At 38.9% G+C, this 19504-nt stretch overlaps 1 protein-coding gene across 2 annotated transcripts in view; it reads right to left on the reverse strand.

Moving 5' to 3' along the window:
* Window positions 1–5428: 5428 nt before the first annotated feature.
* Window positions 5429–19504, reverse strand: part of prrx1b (paired related homeobox 1b) — a 27831-nt gene continuing 13755 nt past the window's right edge. Inside the window, exons 3-5 of one of the 2 annotated variants that reach the window (XM_062424484.1) lie at window positions 12562–12743; window positions 8341–8406; window positions 5429–5561 (exon numbers count right to left, since the gene is read on the reverse strand). In XM_062424484.1, coding sequence (XP_062280468.1) covers window positions 5429–5561; window positions 8341–8406; window positions 12562–12743 — 381 coding nt within the window. The remainder of the gene's footprint in view (window positions 5562–8340; window positions 8407–12561; window positions 12744–19504) is intronic. The other variant, XM_062424485.1, reaches the window with a different exon arrangement.

The following is a 19504-nucleotide window of genomic DNA, read 5'->3' on the forward strand; positions in this document are numbered from 1 at the left end:
ACCAAAGTTTGAACTTCTCTCTCTTTCTCTAGATCTCGCCTTCCAGGAAAGATTGTCTGAAAATCTGTTGGACACAGACCTCAAAATTCAGATGAAGGGTAAAGTCTATTGGAGGGGATATCAGATGCTATTAAGGTGCCAGTATACTCCATTAGAAGTCCTTGTCTTATGGTTTAAAACACTTTTCCGATGTCTGAACTTTCCAAAATGAACAATCCAACATTCACACCCAGGTTTGAACTTCTCTCTCTCTCTCTCTCTCTCTCTCTCTCTCTCTCTCTCTCTCTCTCTCTACACCGTTATCCTCTTATTTAAAAAAAGATGATTTAACTCTCTCCATAACTGCCAGGTTTTTAACTTCACCTTCGACTGAGGCCTTTTGGATCAAACTATAAACATCGTCTGAGGGGCAGAACTCGGCCGGCCGTCAGACGATCCAACAAACACTTTAATCGTTACTTTCAGCCTCAAGCACAAATCACACCGAGGTTTGAACTTCTCTCTCTATCTGTACACCTTTATCCTCATATTTAAAAGATTATCTCACTCTTTCCTTCAGCTGAGGCCATTCAGAACAAACTATAAACTTAGACTTCTAAATGCGGTCGGACAACATCGTCTAAGAACTCGGCCATTTCGATGATCCAACAAACACCTTAACCCTCCTGTTGTCCTCGAGTCAAGGAAGGAAGGGAGGAAGGGAGGGAGGAAGGAAGGGAGGGAGGGAGGAAGGAAGGGAGGGAGGAAGAAGGAAGGAAAGGAGGGAGGAGGAAGGAAGGAAAGAAAGGAAGGGAGGAAGATGGAAGGAAGGAAGGAAAGGAGGGAGGAAAGAAGGAAGGTAGGAGGAAGGGAAGAAAGAGAGAAGGAGGGAGGGAGGAAAGACAGATGGAAGGAAAGATGGAACAGTCAAAACAGACGGGTCAATTTGACCCGGGAGGACGACACAAAGGTTAATTGTTCCTTTCGGCCCAAAACACACACACACACACACACACACACACTATGTATTCCTCTGTTGGCTCACTGGAAGTAGATTGTGTGCGCTGCTGAATAAAATCGGCTCTAAATGTAAAATCCTTCAGACTTTGATGCGGCGATGTTGGCGAGTCTCAGATCTCTCAACAGTTACTTTGGCGAGTTCAACGTTTTCATAACTGATTCAAACGAAAAGACCCCAAAAAAAAAAAAACCTTGAAGAGTTATCCTTGAGATTTTAATGACTTTTTCAGGCCATTAAAGAAAAAATAGTACACGTTTAATCAGTAAAAGCAACTGCCTTTCTCTTCTCTTCTTGAAGATTGAAAAACAAGCTCTTGGCGATGGGCATTACAGTCCATATGGTCATCAGCTTTATCTTTCACATGGCAGTTTTTTTTTTTAAAGCTAATTATGTTTCCTTTACAGTCCGACAGAGGGTGTATTGGAGCCCCGTGCATCTGTGTTTATGAAAAGTGTGTAATAATAGTGACTTAATCACACAAACAGTGCAACCTCTCAGTCAACTTGACTTTGCGTGGAAACTCCACATCTCGGGACATTCTTTTGGTTGTTCACCCAAAACCACACACTGTTAACAGCTGTGCAGTATTTCACTCAGGCTGCTCCGAGATTTTCTCCTCTTTTTCTTTTCTTTTTTTTTATGTGTGTGTGTGCCGAGCTCTTTTCCAAAACCACTCATTAATAAAGTATTTGTGATCATGTGGCACTGACAGCGGGACAAAGATCACTGCAGACGGAGAAGGAGAAGGAGAGGAGGAGGGAGGAGTTGGGGTTGAAAAGCAAAAGTTAAGCATAAAAAAAGAGAAAAAGGGATAAAAGAGGAGGAGAAAAAAAGGTGGATGTTTTAAGGGGAGAAGGGTTAAGAAACGCTCTCTTTCCCGCTCTCTTGCACACACACACACACACACACACACACTCACACACATACACACACACTTTCTGCACGCAGACTCCCCAACCCCTCCCTCGCTCTTACTGTCTCCTCTGTAATGAGCTCCAGATGTGCTGCTGAGGATGGGGGTGGGTGGGTTGGGTGAGGGCAGAGGGGGGGAGGAGGGGGAGGGAGGGAGGGAGGGAGGAGTGGTGGTGGTGGAGGTTTGGGGGGGGGGGGCTGCCTTGTATATCATGTGCTTAGGCGAGGAGAGACGCTGTCCGATGGGACGCTGTCAGCCCTGATGGAGTGGCTGGCCAGGGCTTGGGGGCAAAGAGAGGGAGGAGGGGAGGGAGGGAGGGTGGGGTGTAAGGTGGAGGGGAGGGGGTCAAAAAGATCTCCACATCTGGAATCACTTCAGGTCAGCCCAGGCCCTGGCCGTGAAAGGTGAGACCGGGCGCCTGGCAGGGGAGAGAGAGACGGGTTGGGGGGGGGGCAGGGGGGGGTCTGACACTGGACATACCACAGTTCACCAGAAGCATCTAACAGAACAACATCAAGCGGCTGGAAAGAAAACAGGAATATCCCTTCTTTTCTTTTCTTTTTTCTTTAAATGTGTGGCGGACAAGAAGTCGGGAAAAAAAACCCAAAAGTCACATCAGCGAACCACCTTTTCTTTTCTTTTCTTTTTTTATTAACCCTCACACGCTATAACTCAAACTCACAACTTAAGAGCTTTAAACAAAGTGGAGTGCGGCGGCGACTCCTCCTTTTTTCTTTTTCTTTTTTTTTTTATTATCCTGAATTAGTCAGAACTGCAAAGTGCTACAAGTGAAAGTCCTGCGTTTCAAAATAAACACATTTATAGATGAGATAATGAAATGATTAAAAGCTCCTTTAAATTTTTTTCATTCTTTCATTGGTGGAGGGGGGGTTGGATGGAGGGGTGGAGGAGGGGGGGATTTTCCTGCCTTCAGATCAAATGAAGGACCACATGCCAAAGAAACAGTTCTCAGACCTTGTTACAAAAAAAAAAAGTTTAAAAAATGCACTTTTATCAAGGTTTTTTTCCTCTTTAGGAGATTTCTACCCAAACAACACGGATATTTTATGAGCTTGTCTCATGTTGAGTGTTAAAAATCTCAATCTGCATTGTAGTAAAGTCACAATTACAATAGAAAAGTCTCCAAAAATGGTGAAGTAGCAGCAACAAGAAAGCAAAAAAACAAGAAAACAAGGAGGTTAAAACACTGAATAACTGCTGATGGAAGTTAAACTGTGGTGAAATGATAGCAAACTAAAATTAAAATGCACATTTTTCCTGAAATAACTGATAGTAGGCGTGTTATTTTAATGCCGAATTTAGCGGCAAACAGTGAAAATTAAAGATATGTTGTGGTTTAGTGTGTAACAGTGTGTGTAATGTTCACCACAGTGAGAGAAAAGTTAAATTTAACACTTTTTAAAGGGAGTTTGGTGCATGAAGAAATAGAAAGTGGCACTCTTTTCCCGACATTTTGCTCATGTGGCATCAAACTCTACTCATGTTGAGTGTTTAAATCTCAATCTGCAATGTGGTAAAGTCACAATTACAATAGAGAGTCTGATAAAATTGTGAAATAGCAGCAACAGGAGGTTAAAACACTGAATAACTGCTGATGGAAGTTAAACTTTAACACTGAGAGCTGTGAGATGATAGCAGACAAGATTTAAAATATATGTTTTTCCTGAAATTTGATGCTGAATTTAGCAGCAAATAGTGAAAATTTAATATATGTTGTGGCTTAGTGTGTAACAGTGTGTGTAATGTTAACCACAGTAAGAGAAACATTAAATTTGACACTTTTTAAAGGGAGTTTGGTGCATGGAAAATAAAGAAAGGTATTTTGTGAGTTGACATTTTGATCATGTGGCATCTTACAAAAATGTTTTAAAAAGTTGAAACTCTACTACATCCGCCTGCAATCTCATTTCATTTCATTTCATATGACCCCTCTTTTTTACGGCCCCGTGTGCGCCGCCGTACGAGGAAGAGTGTCGACATGTGTTTGTTGACGGCGGAGGTTACGAGGGGCCAAAGAAGAAGAAACACCTTGTATGACAGCCGCAGAGTTTAAACGAGGCCCAGGGGCCCTCACATATTAAGGAGAGGATTTCCCTGCTCATAAATAAACTGTTTTTAAGATGGAAATTTCAGGTTGCGGTAATCAGGGAAAAAAAGAAAACACACAAAGCAGGAACAGCTTGAGGTTTCTCTTGAAGGAGAATCTGTTCTCGAGTTGTAAATCTCTCTTTTTATGGGGCGTACACGAGGTCCAAGATAATTTTGCTTTCCAAATGGTCCCAACTATAAACATACTTATAGTTTCTGAAGCAGAGTTGGAGTCTAACTGATGTGACTATTTTGATCTGCTTTTGTAGGATCTGGTGAATTGGACACTGTGCCATTGCATTGCTTGAAATGCGTTTTTATTAATATACAAGTTTTTTTTTATTCTGTTACAAATAAAGGATATCATAGGACATTAAAGAGATTTCTACTTGGTTTTTTGGATTCAGAAAATACATTAGCCTCTCCTGTATATTGGACTATAACATGTAAATCAAAATGCGTTGAAAATCTTTGCTTGTCAGTGGTATAACATGGAAAGAAATGTGAAAAAAAACAAAACTATCTTCTTTTAAAACCAAAAAAAACTGCATAAATGTTTTTATCTTTTTTTTTTTTTACATGGATGAGGAAGTCTTTGTTGGTTTGTTGTTGATTTTTAAAAGAAAAAAAGGAAGAAAAAAAAGAGTTGCTGATCCCATTTTTTGGTGTGTGATTATTTTTTTTTATCCAACACCACAAGCCAAAAAGGGACAAAGTGAATCCCACGTAGTCCGTATACATGAGTCTCAGTCCTTCTGACCGAGTCCGAGAAACAAGATCTCTGATTTTTTTTAAAGCAGAAAAAAAGACAAACAAATCTTTTTTTTCTTTTGAGAAACTCGCCCTCCGTTTCAGTCACAATAATCACAAATGTAAAACTATGCAGATATTCAGCTACAGCATCCCATCTAGATGTCTTTTTTTTTTTTTTTGCACAAATAAGTTCAGGAGACAAAAAAATAACAAACAAAAAAAGGCGGCTTGGAGAAGAATCCTCCCGTCGCTCGGCAACGCTCGAGAGGTTCCGTTTTTTTTTAAAAAGGGTTGGAGAAGATTCCGCCCGTCGCTCGGCAACGCTCGAGAGGTTCCGTTTAAAAAAAAAAAAGGCAGCTTCGAGAAGAATCCTCCCGTCGCTAGGCAACGCTCGAGAGGTTCCGTTTAAAAAAAAAAAAAAGGCGGCTTGGAGAAGAATCCTCCCGTCGCTAGGCAACGCTCGAGAGGTTCCGTTTAAAAAAAATAAAAAGAAGAAGAAGAGGAGACTTCACGATCCAGGTTGTTGTGAGATGATGATGCTCATCCCGGCGTTATTTAAGGGGGGGTGGGATGGGATAGGATGGGATGAGGGGGGAGGGGGAGGGGGGGTTCAGCCGCCACCCTCCCCAAACCTCTCCTCCCTCCCGCCCCTCTCAGTTGACCGTCGGCACCTGGTTCAAGCTATACTCCTTGGCTTTGAGCCGCAGGTTGGCGATGCTGTTGGCCATGTTCATTCCCTGGGACGTGTTGGTGTTGGAGCAGGTGGGCGGGTATGTGGCCATGGCGCTGAGAGACAAGAAGAGGAGGAGGGATGGAGGAGGAGGAGGAAGGGTGGAAAATAGGTTACATCACCTGTTGCTGTCAGCTAGCTACAGAGCTCAGTATGAGCTGCAGCTGTGGAAATATGAAAAAAAGGAACACAAAAAAAAAATCACTCTGAATCACTGATGATGAGAGAAGACAATTAAATCTGACGTTAAGACACTCAACATCCTCAGGAGGAACACAACCAGTGTTTTTACATGTTTTACCAAAATATATAAGTTTATTGTGCCGCTTTTTTCTGATGAGTTTTTACTGAATTTGAGCTTCATATTCAGTCTCTGATTGTTTAATTATGTCTGAAAAATGCCTTTAAATCATCAGCAGACTGTATTTTATCTGTTCTGCTTTTTTAAATCTGAATCCTTCATTTAACCCTTAAACAGGCAACATGCACCACTAGATAAATATATAAGATTATGTTAATTATATTTCAACTCTGCCGCCTTTTTCTGATGAGTTTTTACTGAATTTGAGCTCAATATTTAGTCTTTGATTGGTTAATTATGTCTGAAAAATGCCTTTAAATCATCAGCAGACTGTATTTTATATTATTATATATTCACAAAGTGTGCAGGAATAATCTTTTTTATGATGAGAGTTGTTTTATTTCTTAAATTTGTTCTGCTTTTTAAAATCTGAATCCTTCATTTAACCCTTTAAACAGGCAACATGCACAACTAAATATATATATAAATAAATGTTTTATATCTTAATATAAGGGCAATGCATCCTGCAACTCATAAAATCCAAAATATACAAAATATTTTTAAAATAGTGTAATTATAAATCTTTTCTTGATATATATTTAGTTTTTAAGTGACTGTTAGAATATGAACTGAGCTCACAGTAGTAAACGGTTATTAAAGGCTTCAGCTGCTTAATTCATAAAATAAAATAAAATAAAGCCACAATGACAAGAAACATTTTTTTTTTAAGCAGAAAAGAAATTTAGTGATTTTTGTTGGAAGTGGCTGAAAGTTCAGGAAACTGGAAAAAAAAGAAAAAGAGTCAAACTGCTTTTTCCAAAGTCAATAACGAACCTTTGAGAGGAAACATGCCTGTTAAAATTTACTTTTTCACTATTTTTCCTCCTTTTTTGGAAGCAATCTTATATTTTATTTGCATTTTTTCCTCTTTTTTCTTTCCTTAAAATGTTAAATGTTAAATTTTTTCTTTTTTGGGGGGAAACTATTTTATCTCAATGTTTGTTTTCCTTTAAAAATGTCAAAAAAACCCAATTTCCACTCATTTTAAGAGCCTTAAAATGCTTCTTTATTAAAGTAACAATCCTCTTTTATTCTCATTCAGTTCGTCTGTTTCCTTCTTTCAGTCACTTCGTCTTTATTGCTGCTTTCAAGCTTCATTTTTTATCTTTATTGTCAACATGAAACAGAAGTGGAGAGAAGTAGAGTCACATACTGTAGCTGTGTGTGACTGTTTTTATCTCTCTGTGAAACAACATCTGTGTTCGTCGTCTTTTAACCGTTCCAACATTTTCAGTGACGCTCGAACATCCTGATTTTATTTTACTTTTTTCAGTCTTTTCTCTCTCTCTCTCTCTCTCTGCAGAGCGCTCAGGGGTCGAATGTTTTCTGTTTAAATCTCTTTTTATTTACTGAGCAGAAAGTTGAGTTGTCACTGTGTAATAATGCAGTTATGAGTCGGAGCCGTCTGCACTACATTATCACACAGCGATGACACAACTGGGACTAAAAACCCGAAGCAGACACGCTTCATTCTGCAGCCTCAGCCGTGTTTTTATGCATCTTTATCTATAAATTGGTTTCAGTGTAAAGAACTCGTAAATAAATAGAAACCAGATTTATTCATTAACCCTTTACATGCTGCTTGTTTTACATTATAGGGCTGTAAAAACTTCATATACACATTTCTTTTAACCAGACTTTTACTATTAACCCTCAATATAAATATATAATTATGTATATTTTCCGTCTCTCTATTGCCTCCTATTCCTATTAAGTCCAGTCCACTCAATAGATTACACAATACAGCAACATTATAATAATATTCATAATAATATTAACAACCTAAAGTATTCAAATGTTTCACAAAACAAAATTAGGCCTAAAAGAAAAATGAAAATAAAAGAGAAAACACCCAAAAACCAACAAGTTTTATCTGTTTTTTCTATTTAAGCTTCATTTTATTTCTAATTTATCACTTTCAACCCTTTATATGCTGCTCAGTGCCTTTCTTTTTCACATTAGAAAGCTGTAAAAACACCTTAAAATGTTACTTTAACTGGACTTTTCTTAATGTGACCCACAGTATATAGAAAAATAGATATAAAATGCATTAGTTTTTTATATTTTTGTGCAGCTAATACACATTTTTATATATGCAAATGTACAAATTTGACCTGTTTTTATTTTTAAAAGTTGTTTTATTCATCATAATCTATAAAATATTCTCCTGGACCATAAAATACTGATTATGATTATTTATTAATGACTAATGAAGGATTTATCAATGTAAATTAGCGTAGAGACTAATCCTATATAACAGTATAAAAGGGTTTAAATGCTTTTTTAAGATGTTAAATTAATGTAAAATATGTAAAAACACTGATGTGAACCTTTTAACAGACAATAAGACAGAACAGTAAAGCTTTAAAAACACACATATATATAAAAGTGGGTTAAAATGTACAGAAAAAACATGCTAATGCTCCTTTAAAAGACAATAAGAACAGAACTAATGTAGTAAAGTGGAGGCGTACTTGTTCTCTGAGGGCAGCATTTTCTGTGGCACTCGCACTGGCCCCCCCTCCGGCATTGGATACCAGCTTTAGGATAATATACAACCAAGCGTTAGCACCACATAGCATTATTCCTGCTTCCAAAAAAAAAAAAACAGAAGAAAAAAAACCAGAAAGATTTCCCTTCTCTCGCCGCTCCGCTGCGTCCGAGGGCCGAGCAGCTCTGAGCTCTGAGGTAGAGACCCGGCGGCCGCAGAGGGGTTGATATCTGATATCTGATATTTGATATTTGATATTTTACACCCCGAGTTTCATAACTGGAGGATTACTGTAAATCATGACCAATGTAACCAGAGTCACAAAAAATGTTGCCCAGTAGAGCTGAGTGTGTGTGTGTGTGTGTGTCTCTCTCTCTGTGTGTGTGTGTATGTCTCTGTGTGTGTGTGTGTGTGTGTGTGTGTGTGTGTGTGTAGCAGAGAGACGGGGTCACGAGGGGTCAACAATGGATTTAATACGGTTTGTTTTCACATTATCACCTTGTCAAAGAAGGGTTCACATGCTGACAGGAGGAGGAGGAAGAAAGGGAGGAGGAGAGGAGAGGAAAGGAGGAGGAGGAGAGGAAGAGAGGAAAGGAGGAGGAGGAGAGGAGGTGTTTAGATTCAACACAATTAGTCTGGAGTTAGATGCTATATATGAGAGAGAAGAGATCAGAGATGGAAGAAAGACTTACATGTTTTAACTGAAGTAAAACAATTTTTTAATAAATATCTCAGGATGATAAAGTTAATTTTTAGGTCTTTGTTCATTCCTCCCTTCCTTCTTTCCTCTCTTATTTTCCTTCCTTCCTTCCTTCCTTCCTTCCTTCCTTCCTTCCTTCCTTCCTTCCTTCCTTCCCTTCATCTGTCCTTCCTTCTTTCCTTTCTTTGTTCATTCATTCCTCCCTTCCTTCTTTCCTCTGTCATTTTCCTTCCTTCTTTCCTTCCTTCTTGTCTTCCTTTCCTTCCTTCCTTCCTTCCTTCCTTCCTTCCTTCTTTCCTCTCTTATTTTCCTTCCTTCCTTCCTTCCTTCCTTCCTTCCTACCTTCCTACCTTCCTTCCTTCCTTCCTATTTTCCTTCCTTCCTTCCTTCTTTCCTTCTTTCTGTCCTTCCTTCCTTCCTAATTTCCTTTCTTCCTTCCTTCCTTCTGTCCTTCCTTCCTTCCTACTTTCCTTCCTCCCTTCCTTCCTTCCTTCCTTCCTTCCTTTCTTCCTTCTGTCCTTCCTTCCTTCCTTCCTTCCTTCCTTCCTAAGACCTAAGTTCAGCTGTTAGGGTAAGTTTCCCTTCATCTATCCTTCCTTCCTTCCCTCCATCTGTCCTACCTTCCTTCCTTCCTTCCTCAGCTGTTTTTCCTTTTATGTGCAATTTAATAAAAAAATCCTCAACTAAATCAAATCATCATGCATCACATTTAGATTTAAAAAATTAAACAACACAAACTATCCGTTATTTAAAGAGGACTTATTGGTATAAATCAGATTTTAACAGTAAATATCGATCATACTGTAAACATCTGCAGTCCGGTTTTATAATATAATAAATACTTAGACACTCCGACATTTGAGCCAAAACTCTGTCATACTGGAAAAACCCAGCAAACCACAATGAGAAGCGGAGCATGTGATTAAGTTTATGTAAGGACAACATTCATGTGTTTTATGGCTCAGATTTAGAGAGTCACTTTGGCATATTTAACCTCTGCTGTTTTTAAATATATATATATATAAAAATGTTTCTCTGCACACACTCATATATAAATTTTATTTTTATTTTTTACCCTTTAAAGCAGATTATATTGTTGTTTATCTGCATATCAATAAATATTCATATTACATGTAAATCTGTTGATGATGCTAAACATGCAAAATATTAAATAGCAATGTTTATCATTTGTTTTCTTTATAATAATGTTTAAATATATTCAGCTTCATGTCTGAGAGTCCTTACATCTGATTATAGCGAAAATCTGACAGACTGAAGCTTTTCTAGCGTATTTTAGTCGTATATGAATATAATTTCTAGGACAAAACTAACGTTGCTTCCTCCCTCCTCCCTTCCTTCCTTCCTCCCTCCTTTCCATCCTTCTTTCCTCCCTCCCTTCCTTCTTCCCTCCTTCTTTCCTCCCTCCTTTCCTTCCTTCCTCCCTCCTTTCCTTCCTCCCTCCCTCCCTCCCTCCTCCCTTCCTTCTTTCCTTCCTTCCTCCCTCCTTTCCTTCCTCCCTCCTTCCCTCCTCCCTCCCTCCTTTCCTTCCTCCCTCCCTCCCTCCTCCCTTCCTTCTTTCCTTCCTTCCTTCCTCCCTTCATATTTTCCTTTCTCCCTCCCTCACTCCCTCCTCCCTCCTTTCCTCCCTTCCTTCCTTCCCTCCTTTCCTTCCTTCCTATTTTCCTTTCTCCCTCCCTCACTCCCTTCCTCTCTCCTTTCCTCCCTTCCTTCCTTCCCTTCCTTCCTACCTTCATATTTTCCTTTCTCCCTCCCTCACTCCCTCCTCCCTCCTTTCCTCCCTTCCTTCCTTCCCTCCTTTCCTTCCTTCCTACCTGCATATTTTCCTTTCTCCCTCCCTCACTCCCTTCCTCTCTCCTTTCCTCCCTTCCTTCCTCCCTCCTTTCCTTCCTTCCTTCATCCCTCCTTTCCTCCCTTCACTCCTTTCCTTCCTTCCTACCTTCCTCCCTTCCATAATGCTGCTGAGTCATATTTTCTCTCATGTTTCTCATTTTTTCACCAAAATGTTCAATTTTGCAGCAAAATATCTGCTTTAATAAACTTTTTAAGGTTGAGAAAGATCCAGTTTAACCAAAGAGCTTTAGTTATGTAACGTCTCTCTTTGTAGATAAAAGGATGAAGACGCTCAGAGGAGATGATGAAGATCAGAGGAGATGATGAAGATCAGAGGAGATGATGAAGATCAGAGGAGGAATGAGGAGTATGTGCAGGTAGAGGAAGAGGAGGAGGAGGAGGAAGAGGAGGAGGAAATGAAACAATAACACAGAGCGAGATGTTACGCTTCAGTTTTTATCAGCTTTTTATCGACCGAGACAATCGGAGTGAGGGATGATGAAGAGGAGGAAGAAGAAGAAGAAGAGGAGGAGGAGTGATACAGTCCTGCAGTGAGTCAGTTTTATACAACTTATTATTATTATATAATATTAATATTTATCTGCTGTTTAATAAGCAGATTCAGGTTTTCATTCATAACTAAATGTCTTTACTTTTCCTTCCTTTCTTTTCTCTTTCCTTTGTTCCTTTTCTGGCCTTTTGTCACTTGTTTCTCTACTTATCCTTTCTTCTTTCCTTTATTTACTTATTCTTTCTTCTTTCCTTTCTCTATTCATCTCTTCTTTCCTTCTGTCCCTCTTTCCCTCTTTCCTTTATCCTTTCTTCTTATCCTTCCTCCTTTCCTTTCTTTACTTATCCTTACTCCTTTCCTTTCTCTACTTATCCTTCCTCCTTTCCTTTCTTTACTCCTCCTTTCTCTACTTATCTTTTCTTCTATCCTTCCTCCTTTCCTTTCTCTACTTATCCTTCCTCCTTTCCTTTCTTTACTCCTCCTTTCTCTACTTATCTTTTCTTCTATCCTTCCTCCTTTCCTTTCTCTACTTATCCTTCCTCCTTTCCTTTCTCTACTTATCCTTCCTCCTTTCCTTTCTTTACTCCTCCTTTCTCTACTTATCCTTTCTTCTCTCCTTCCTCCTTGCTCCACTTATCCTTTTATTCTTTCCTTTCTCTACTCATATCTTCTTTCCTTCCTTCCCTCCATTTTCCTTCTGTCCCTCTTTCCTCCATCCTTTCATCCTTTCTTACATTTCCTTCTATTTCATTTAATCAGTTTTTCCTTCTTCAGCTGAAGCATAAAAATCAAAGTTAAAGTTTTCTCTTATTAAAAATTTAACTATTGAACATTTAACAGCTTTTTACTGAAGTTTTCGTTCCTTTTTTTTAAGCTTTTTTATATGATTTAAAATAATCTGAGTTCTTCTTCAACCACTGAAGACTTTCACTTGTTAGTATAGAAGCAGTTCAGCATGTTAATAAAGAGTTATCAGAGTTATAGTGAAGTAATAAAGTAGTTAAATGTATTTATAGTGAAGTAATAAAGTAGTTAAATGTATTTATAGTGAAGTAATAAAGTAGTTCAGTGTGTGTATAATACAGTAGGATTGTGTATATTTGTGTATAGTACAGTAGCAGTGTGTTGATGCTGGAGTCTACCTGTAGGGGGCGGCGCTGCCCCAGGACAGGTAGTCGTTGGGACGCGGTGCGGGACGCGGTACGATCGGCTGCTCCACCGCCGTCACGTCTCCTGAGTAGGACTTCAGCAGCGAGGCGTTTTTGCTGGCCAGCATGGCGCGCTCGTTCCGACGAAACTTAGCTCTCCTGTTCTGAAACCAAACCTGGAGACACAGAAGAAGAAAAAAACATGAAAAAAATGTCACTTTTTAGTCAGTTTTTAATGTCTTCTGCAGTATTGACACGTCTACTCTACTAGAAATGATGTTTTTATACCATTAAGATGATTCACTGAAGACATTTTTCTTTATTAATGTCTTAAATTTAGATATTTAAGGTCTGAAAATGTGTTAAAATATCTGAAATTGTAGGAGTTAAGGTGTTAAATTTAAATTATATGTGTCTTATTTATGTTATTTATCATTATTATCTTTATTTCACATAAACCAACCAATCAACTTATTAATTAAAGTGATAAATAATCATCAGTTGGATCTATAATGAAACTAATCATTAGTTACAGTCCTTTATAAATGACTTTAACATTAGCTCCATTTAACCCAATACAACAGTAAAATCCTGCTTTTATATTATTATGATTCAGCAGTGGTTTTATTTCCTTAAAGAGGTTTTTAAAAAGTCTTAAAAGTCATTCAATTTGAACTTATGAGATGTGCAGATACCCTGAAACTGTGCTGGAGTGTCTAAACACGGCCATTAAAAGTTAAAGTTAAAGCTTCACTGTGATGTTTAATATATATGTGCAGAGTTTGACACTAAAAAAAAAGAAAGTTTAATATAGTTTGTTTTAATCAGCGTGGGAACGGCCTCCACTGACGATGCAAACTTTGATATAAAGAGAAAACTAATTCATAAAATACACTGAGTTATAATTTTACCCATGTTTGGTTCAACACAGCAGCAACAAAACATTGCATTTAAAGTAATAGTCGGTTATTTTTGAGTGTTACACAAAAACAAGCTTCATACAGTTATTGTTTCTGGTATAAAACGACGTTAATAAAGATTCAAAAGTTCATAACAATCAATAACAAACCCTGATATGTCAGATTAAAAAGAGAAAAGAACCTTTATAGCAAGTGTTTGAGTAAATAAACCAACAATAAAATAAGATAGTACCCTAAAACTCTCTGTGTAACATTAACTCGGTACTGCGTCAGTGTTATATAGCATACAATCGCCATAGCAACCAGTCCACAGATAGACGTCAGACAGCGAGACACAAATAAGATAAAAGTGCTAAAAAATAAACCAGGATATTACTAAAACTTTACATTAAAACAACACTGTTGATCCGACTTCAAATGCATCACACCATCACTTTAAACCCCACACTATGTTTAAAGTGATCATTTTAAACCAAACCAGGACCTTTTACTAAACCCTAACTAAGAGGTTTCTGTCCCCGAACCACAGCGTTGTCAACAGCAACAGATTAGGAAGCAATGTATTAAAAAACGTCTGGGTTATTAGGAGGTGGAGGGTCGGGTGGATGTCTACATAGATAGATAGATAGATAGATAGATAGATAGATAGATAGATAGATAGATAGATAGATAGATAGATAGATAGATAGATAGATAGATAGATAGATAGATAGATAGATAGATAGATAGATAGATAGATAGATAGATAGATAGATAGATGGTAAAAAAGTGGACGTATATCTGCAGGAGATCACTGTTGCCATGACGACAGAGGGTTGCCACACTATGTTTAAAATGAGTACTTTAAACCAAACCATGGCCTTTACCTCACCATAACTAAGAGGTTTATGTCCCCAAACCACAGCGCTGTCAAAGCATAGAACATCAACAGATTTTGGAAAGCAATGTATTTTTTTTTTTTTTAAACCAAAAACTAAACGTTCCTTTGGATCGTTCCCGACTTCATGATACGATCAACAAACGTCCGTATCAGGAGGGTCGGGGGGTAAAAAGTGGACGTATATCTGCAGGAGATCGATGTTTGCTTCTATAGTTTCAAACCACCAGTCGTGACGTGTTTTCAGTTTTTCTTTAAAAGCATTAGTACGATTTTTGTGGTGTTTACCGTTGCCATGACGACGGAGGTTGCCTAACTTTAAAGAAGTAGTAACTTTAACCCACACTATGTTTAAAATGATCACTTTAAACCAAACCAGGACCATAACTAAGAGGTCTAATGTCCCCGAACCACAGCGCTGTCAAAGCATAGAACATCAACAGATTTGGGAAAGCAATGTTTTTTTTAGTTTTTTTTTAAACGTTCCTCTGGATCGTTCCCGACTTCACGATACGATCAACAAAAGTCCGTATCAGGAGGGTCGGAGGGTAAAAAGTGGACGTATATCTGCAGGAGATCGATGTTTGCTTCTATAGTTTCCATCAAACAGTAACAACGATTGTTGTTGTGTTTACGGTTGCCACGACAACGGTGGTTGCCCGGAATCAGAAGCTTCCAAAGCCATGACATCATCGTCTGGGCTTTCCCACATTGTTTAAAGGCATATAATAGTAATATCTTAGTGTATGTAAACTTCTGACTTTGAAGAAGGAAATAAAAAAATTGTGTAAAAAATTCTTTCTCTCATTATTCTGGCATTTGGCAAATATAAATAATTTTTGTAATCCTAACTGACCTAAAACAGGAAAAGTTTCGTCTGATATAAAGTCAGACAGTGAGAAAAAAAAGGTTATATGTATTTTTATACTTTAGTCACTTTAAACCCAAACTATGTTTAAAAATGATCATTTTATCTCCAACCATGACCTTTTTACCTCACCCTAACTAAGAGCTTTATCTCTCTCAACTTAACCACAGCGCTGACTTTGGAAAGCGACGTATTAAAAACCCAAAAACAAAAAAAAAGCGTTCCTCTTGATCGTTCTCGACTTCACGGTACGATCAATAAACGTCCGTATCAGGAGGGTCGGGGGGTAAAAAGTGGACGTATATCTGCAGGAGATCGATGTTTCCATCCGCAAAGTGGGACGTTTGTAACTACGATTGTTGTTGTGTTTACGGTTGCCACGACAACAGAGGTTGCCTAACTTCAGACTTCATGATACGATCAATAAACGTCCGTATCAGGAGGATCGGGAGGTAAAAAGTGGACGTATATTTGCAGGAGATTGATGTTTCCAACCACAAAGTGGGACGTTTTTAAAAAGGCATAACTACGACTGTTTTGGTGTTTACGGTTGCCATGACAACAGAGGTTGCTTCAGACTTCATGATACAATCAACAAACGTCCGTATCAGGAGAGTCGGTTTATCTGCAGGAGATCGATGTTTGCTTCGGGACGTGTTTTCAGTTTTTCTTTCTTTAAAAGAATTACTCTGATTGATTGTTGTTGTGTTTGCCGTTGCCGTGACGACGGAGGTTATCTAACTCTAAGGAGGTAGTAACTTTAAACCCACAGTGTGTTTTTAAAGTGATCATTTAAAACCCAAACCCTGACCTTTACCTCACCCTCAACTAAAGAGGATTATCTCTCTAAAAACCGGAACCGCAGCTTTTAACCACAGCGCTGTCACACTGAGGAGAAAGCAACCAATCAGAAGACAGGAAACCAAAAAAATAGAGAACGTTTATCACATCATCGACGTGTTTCTCAGCCAAATAATCATCTTTAAAAACTTCTAACCAACGTGAAGTTTTTATGGATTTAAAAGTGTCCTGAATAAACTCTTCCTCACACAGACACACACACACATCTTTGATTTACATTTACCCCCCTCCCTCTACCCCCCCTCCCCCCCTCCCTCTACCCCCCCTCCCCCCCTCCCTCTCTCTCTCTCTGCCTTTGCTAAACAGATGATGATGTGACTCTGGGGGTGCTAGTGTTGTTCCTCGCTGTGAAATCAAATCCATTATTAGATGCTGCGGGCGCTGGCGGGGGCTCGCTGACGCACTGCCTCAGGAATGAACCCAAAGTCTCTTTTATCAAAGGATTTCTGCATCGCTCTCTGCTACACATTAATCACAGATGTGCTCGCTCTCTCTCTCTCTCTCTCTCTCTCTCTCTCTCTCTCTCTGTCTCTCTCTCTCTCTCTCCCTTTCCCTAACCCTCTCTCTCTCTCCCCCTCTCTCTCTCTCTCTCTCGCTCTCTCCCTCTCTCTCTGTCTCTCTCTCTCTCTCTCCCTCTCTCTCTCTCTCTCTCGCTCTCTCCCTCTCTCTCTGTCTCTCTCTCTCTGTCTCTCTCTCTCCCTCTCTCCCTCTCTCTCTCTCTTTCCTTCCCTCTCTCTCCCTCCCTCCCTCTCTCTCTGTCTCTCTCTCTCTGTCTCTCTCTCTCTCTCGCTCTCTCCCTCTCTCTGTCTCTCTCTCTCTGTCTCTCTCTCTCTCCCTCTCTCTCTCTCTCTCTCTCTCTCTCTCTCTTTCCTTCCCTCTCTCTCCCTCCCTCTCTCTCTCTTCTGACTCTAACATCCATGATGTCTTACTGCATCTGACCCACACTATTTTTACCTGCTCTCTCTCTCTCTCTCTCTCTCTCTGTCTCGCTCTCTCCCCTCTCTCCCTCTGTCTTTCTCTCTCTCTCTTTCCTTCCCTCTCTCTCCCTCCCTCTCTCTCTCTTCTGACGCTAACATCCATGATGTCTTACTGCATCTGACCCACACTATTTTTACCTGCTCTCTCTCTCTCTCTCTCTCTCTGTCTCTCTCTCTGTCTCTCTCTCTCTCTCTCTCTCTCTCTCTCTCTCTCTCTCTCTCTCTGACCACACTACAAATATTCTCACTGTGGTGTTTAAAGACAGGACAGAAGAGTGTCAAAAAAAGCCGTAAACACACGAGATATGTTTCTATTTCTTTCTATTTAATATCAGTGCAGCCTTATAGAACAAACGCTGCATAAACCTTCTTTATAAATGAAGAAAATACACTTTCATTTCTCCACGTTTTAGCTCCAGTGACTCTCTAACATCTCGCTAAACACTTTTCTACTTTCTAGCTATAAAACTCCAGATGAAATCAGAGATATACTTTTGACCTGTAAGTGTTTTCAGCTTTAACGAGCAGCGTCAGGAGGGTGGATTTTTTTTTGCCCTGAAGTTTGCCTCCCAGGCTACACACACACACACACAAACACACACACACACACACACACACACACACACACACACACACACACACACAACATATCTTATTAGCTCGTTGAAGTCTGGAAATAATCTGCAGAAACTACAAGAAAAAACTAATTAATAAGAAAAACACTGAACATTAATCAGAGTTAAAGCCGCCACTGCTTTGCTCCTGAGGGGGAAACTTCTCTCCTGATGACTAAAACTTTGCATATATTTCATCCTTAAACTCTTTGCATGCTGCTGCATCTATTACAATTATTACATTTCCGTGTTTTGTGGTTAAATATGTAAAAAATCTGCAGAATAAAGTGCAGTTTTCTGACGTTAAACCTGATCGTTATTTGCATTAACGGCACAGAAACTCATGCAGATTTCTTTTTTGCAGAAAGTAGCGTCTACATGACTTCATTTAAGTCTCTAAAACATTTAAAATCTACATCTTAGCCTCCTTTTCTAAGTCAGAATAGGAGCTCAAGTCTCTTCCACTCACTGCAAACATTTTAAACCCCGTCGTCCTTTGACTGATTACTTTAAAATATGTGTGACATCATCCATTAAAGCCAACGACAGCATCGCATTCGGCTCCCGTTGCTGCTGCAGCCTCCCCGAGCTGAGCCGCACACACACACACTCAAGTTTTTATCAGTGATCTGTGAACCGCCGAGGAAATTAGACGTCATTACATCCACTTTTCTGATCACACACAGTCCTCTGGGGAAACTCACAAACTGCTCACAGACTCTCAGCCATCAGTAATTATTTAAAAGATCATGCAGCGAGGATATAAAAGTGTCTGTAAGGTGTTGAAGCCTTCTCATCTGTCCCTTTTTCCTTTTTTTTTTTGAAGCTGTTAAATCCAAAATCTAAACACGCTAACAGGATCTGATAACTATCAGCCACTAAGTAGGATTATTAACTCAATCTATTAGCGTAAGAGCTAACAGATGATGTTTGTCCTGTTTGTGTGACTCCACGTCCTCCAGTTTCTCTCCAAGAAAAGAGCCTGTTTCTGTCTCTGTTTCTCTGTGCATTACTCTGATAAATATCAATCATTTCATCACTTTTTCTTTCTTTTTTCAGGGGTTTAAGGAGCTCAGAGGAAACCTGTAGGAATCCTGAATGAGTCCTGCAGAGGCGCCAAAAAACTTTAAAAACAAATGATGATTTAGGAGCTAATTCAGAGAGAATTCAGGCTCTGAATCTGTGTGTTTGCACGAAGTATCTGATGATTTTTTACAGTATAATCCGACGTCAGGACCGTGCAAACTTCTGCTTCTCGCTGTTAAAACCATCTGATGAAATCTCTGCTGCTGTAGAAACGTCACCTGGGATGCATCTCATATATATATATTTACACGGTCGCCCATAAAGTTGGAATAATTTAGTTTTCCAGACACATTCCTCTTTTTATTTTCTATTTATACACATCAGTAATCACCTTTGACCAGGTATAATGAGATTGATCAATACAATTTTGAGAATATTTACACTTTATCTATCAAGAATAAATCATATTGTCACAATCGTTTCATGAGGAGAAGTAAAAAATATTTTATTCCAACTTTATGGGTGACAGTGTATTTATATATATATTGTGTAAATTTAGTATTTCTGTGTTTTCTTGTATGAAGTATCTGATGATTTTTTACAGTATAATCCGACGTCAGGACTGTGCATACTTTGCTTCTCGCTGTTAAATCTCTGTTGCCGTAGAAACGTCACCTAAATCTCATATATATATATATATATTGTGTATATTTAGTTGTCTTCATTTTCCTCTGATTTTACTCAAAATGTTGGCTTTTTTTGTGATGTAATGAATAGATTTTATATATTTATAT

The sequence above is a fragment of the Scomber scombrus genome, chromosome 8, assembly GCF_963691925.1.
Source record: "Scomber scombrus chromosome 8, fScoSco1.1, whole genome shotgun sequence".
NCBI classification, from domain to species: domain Eukaryota; kingdom Metazoa; phylum Chordata; class Actinopteri; order Scombriformes; family Scombridae; genus Scomber; species Scomber scombrus.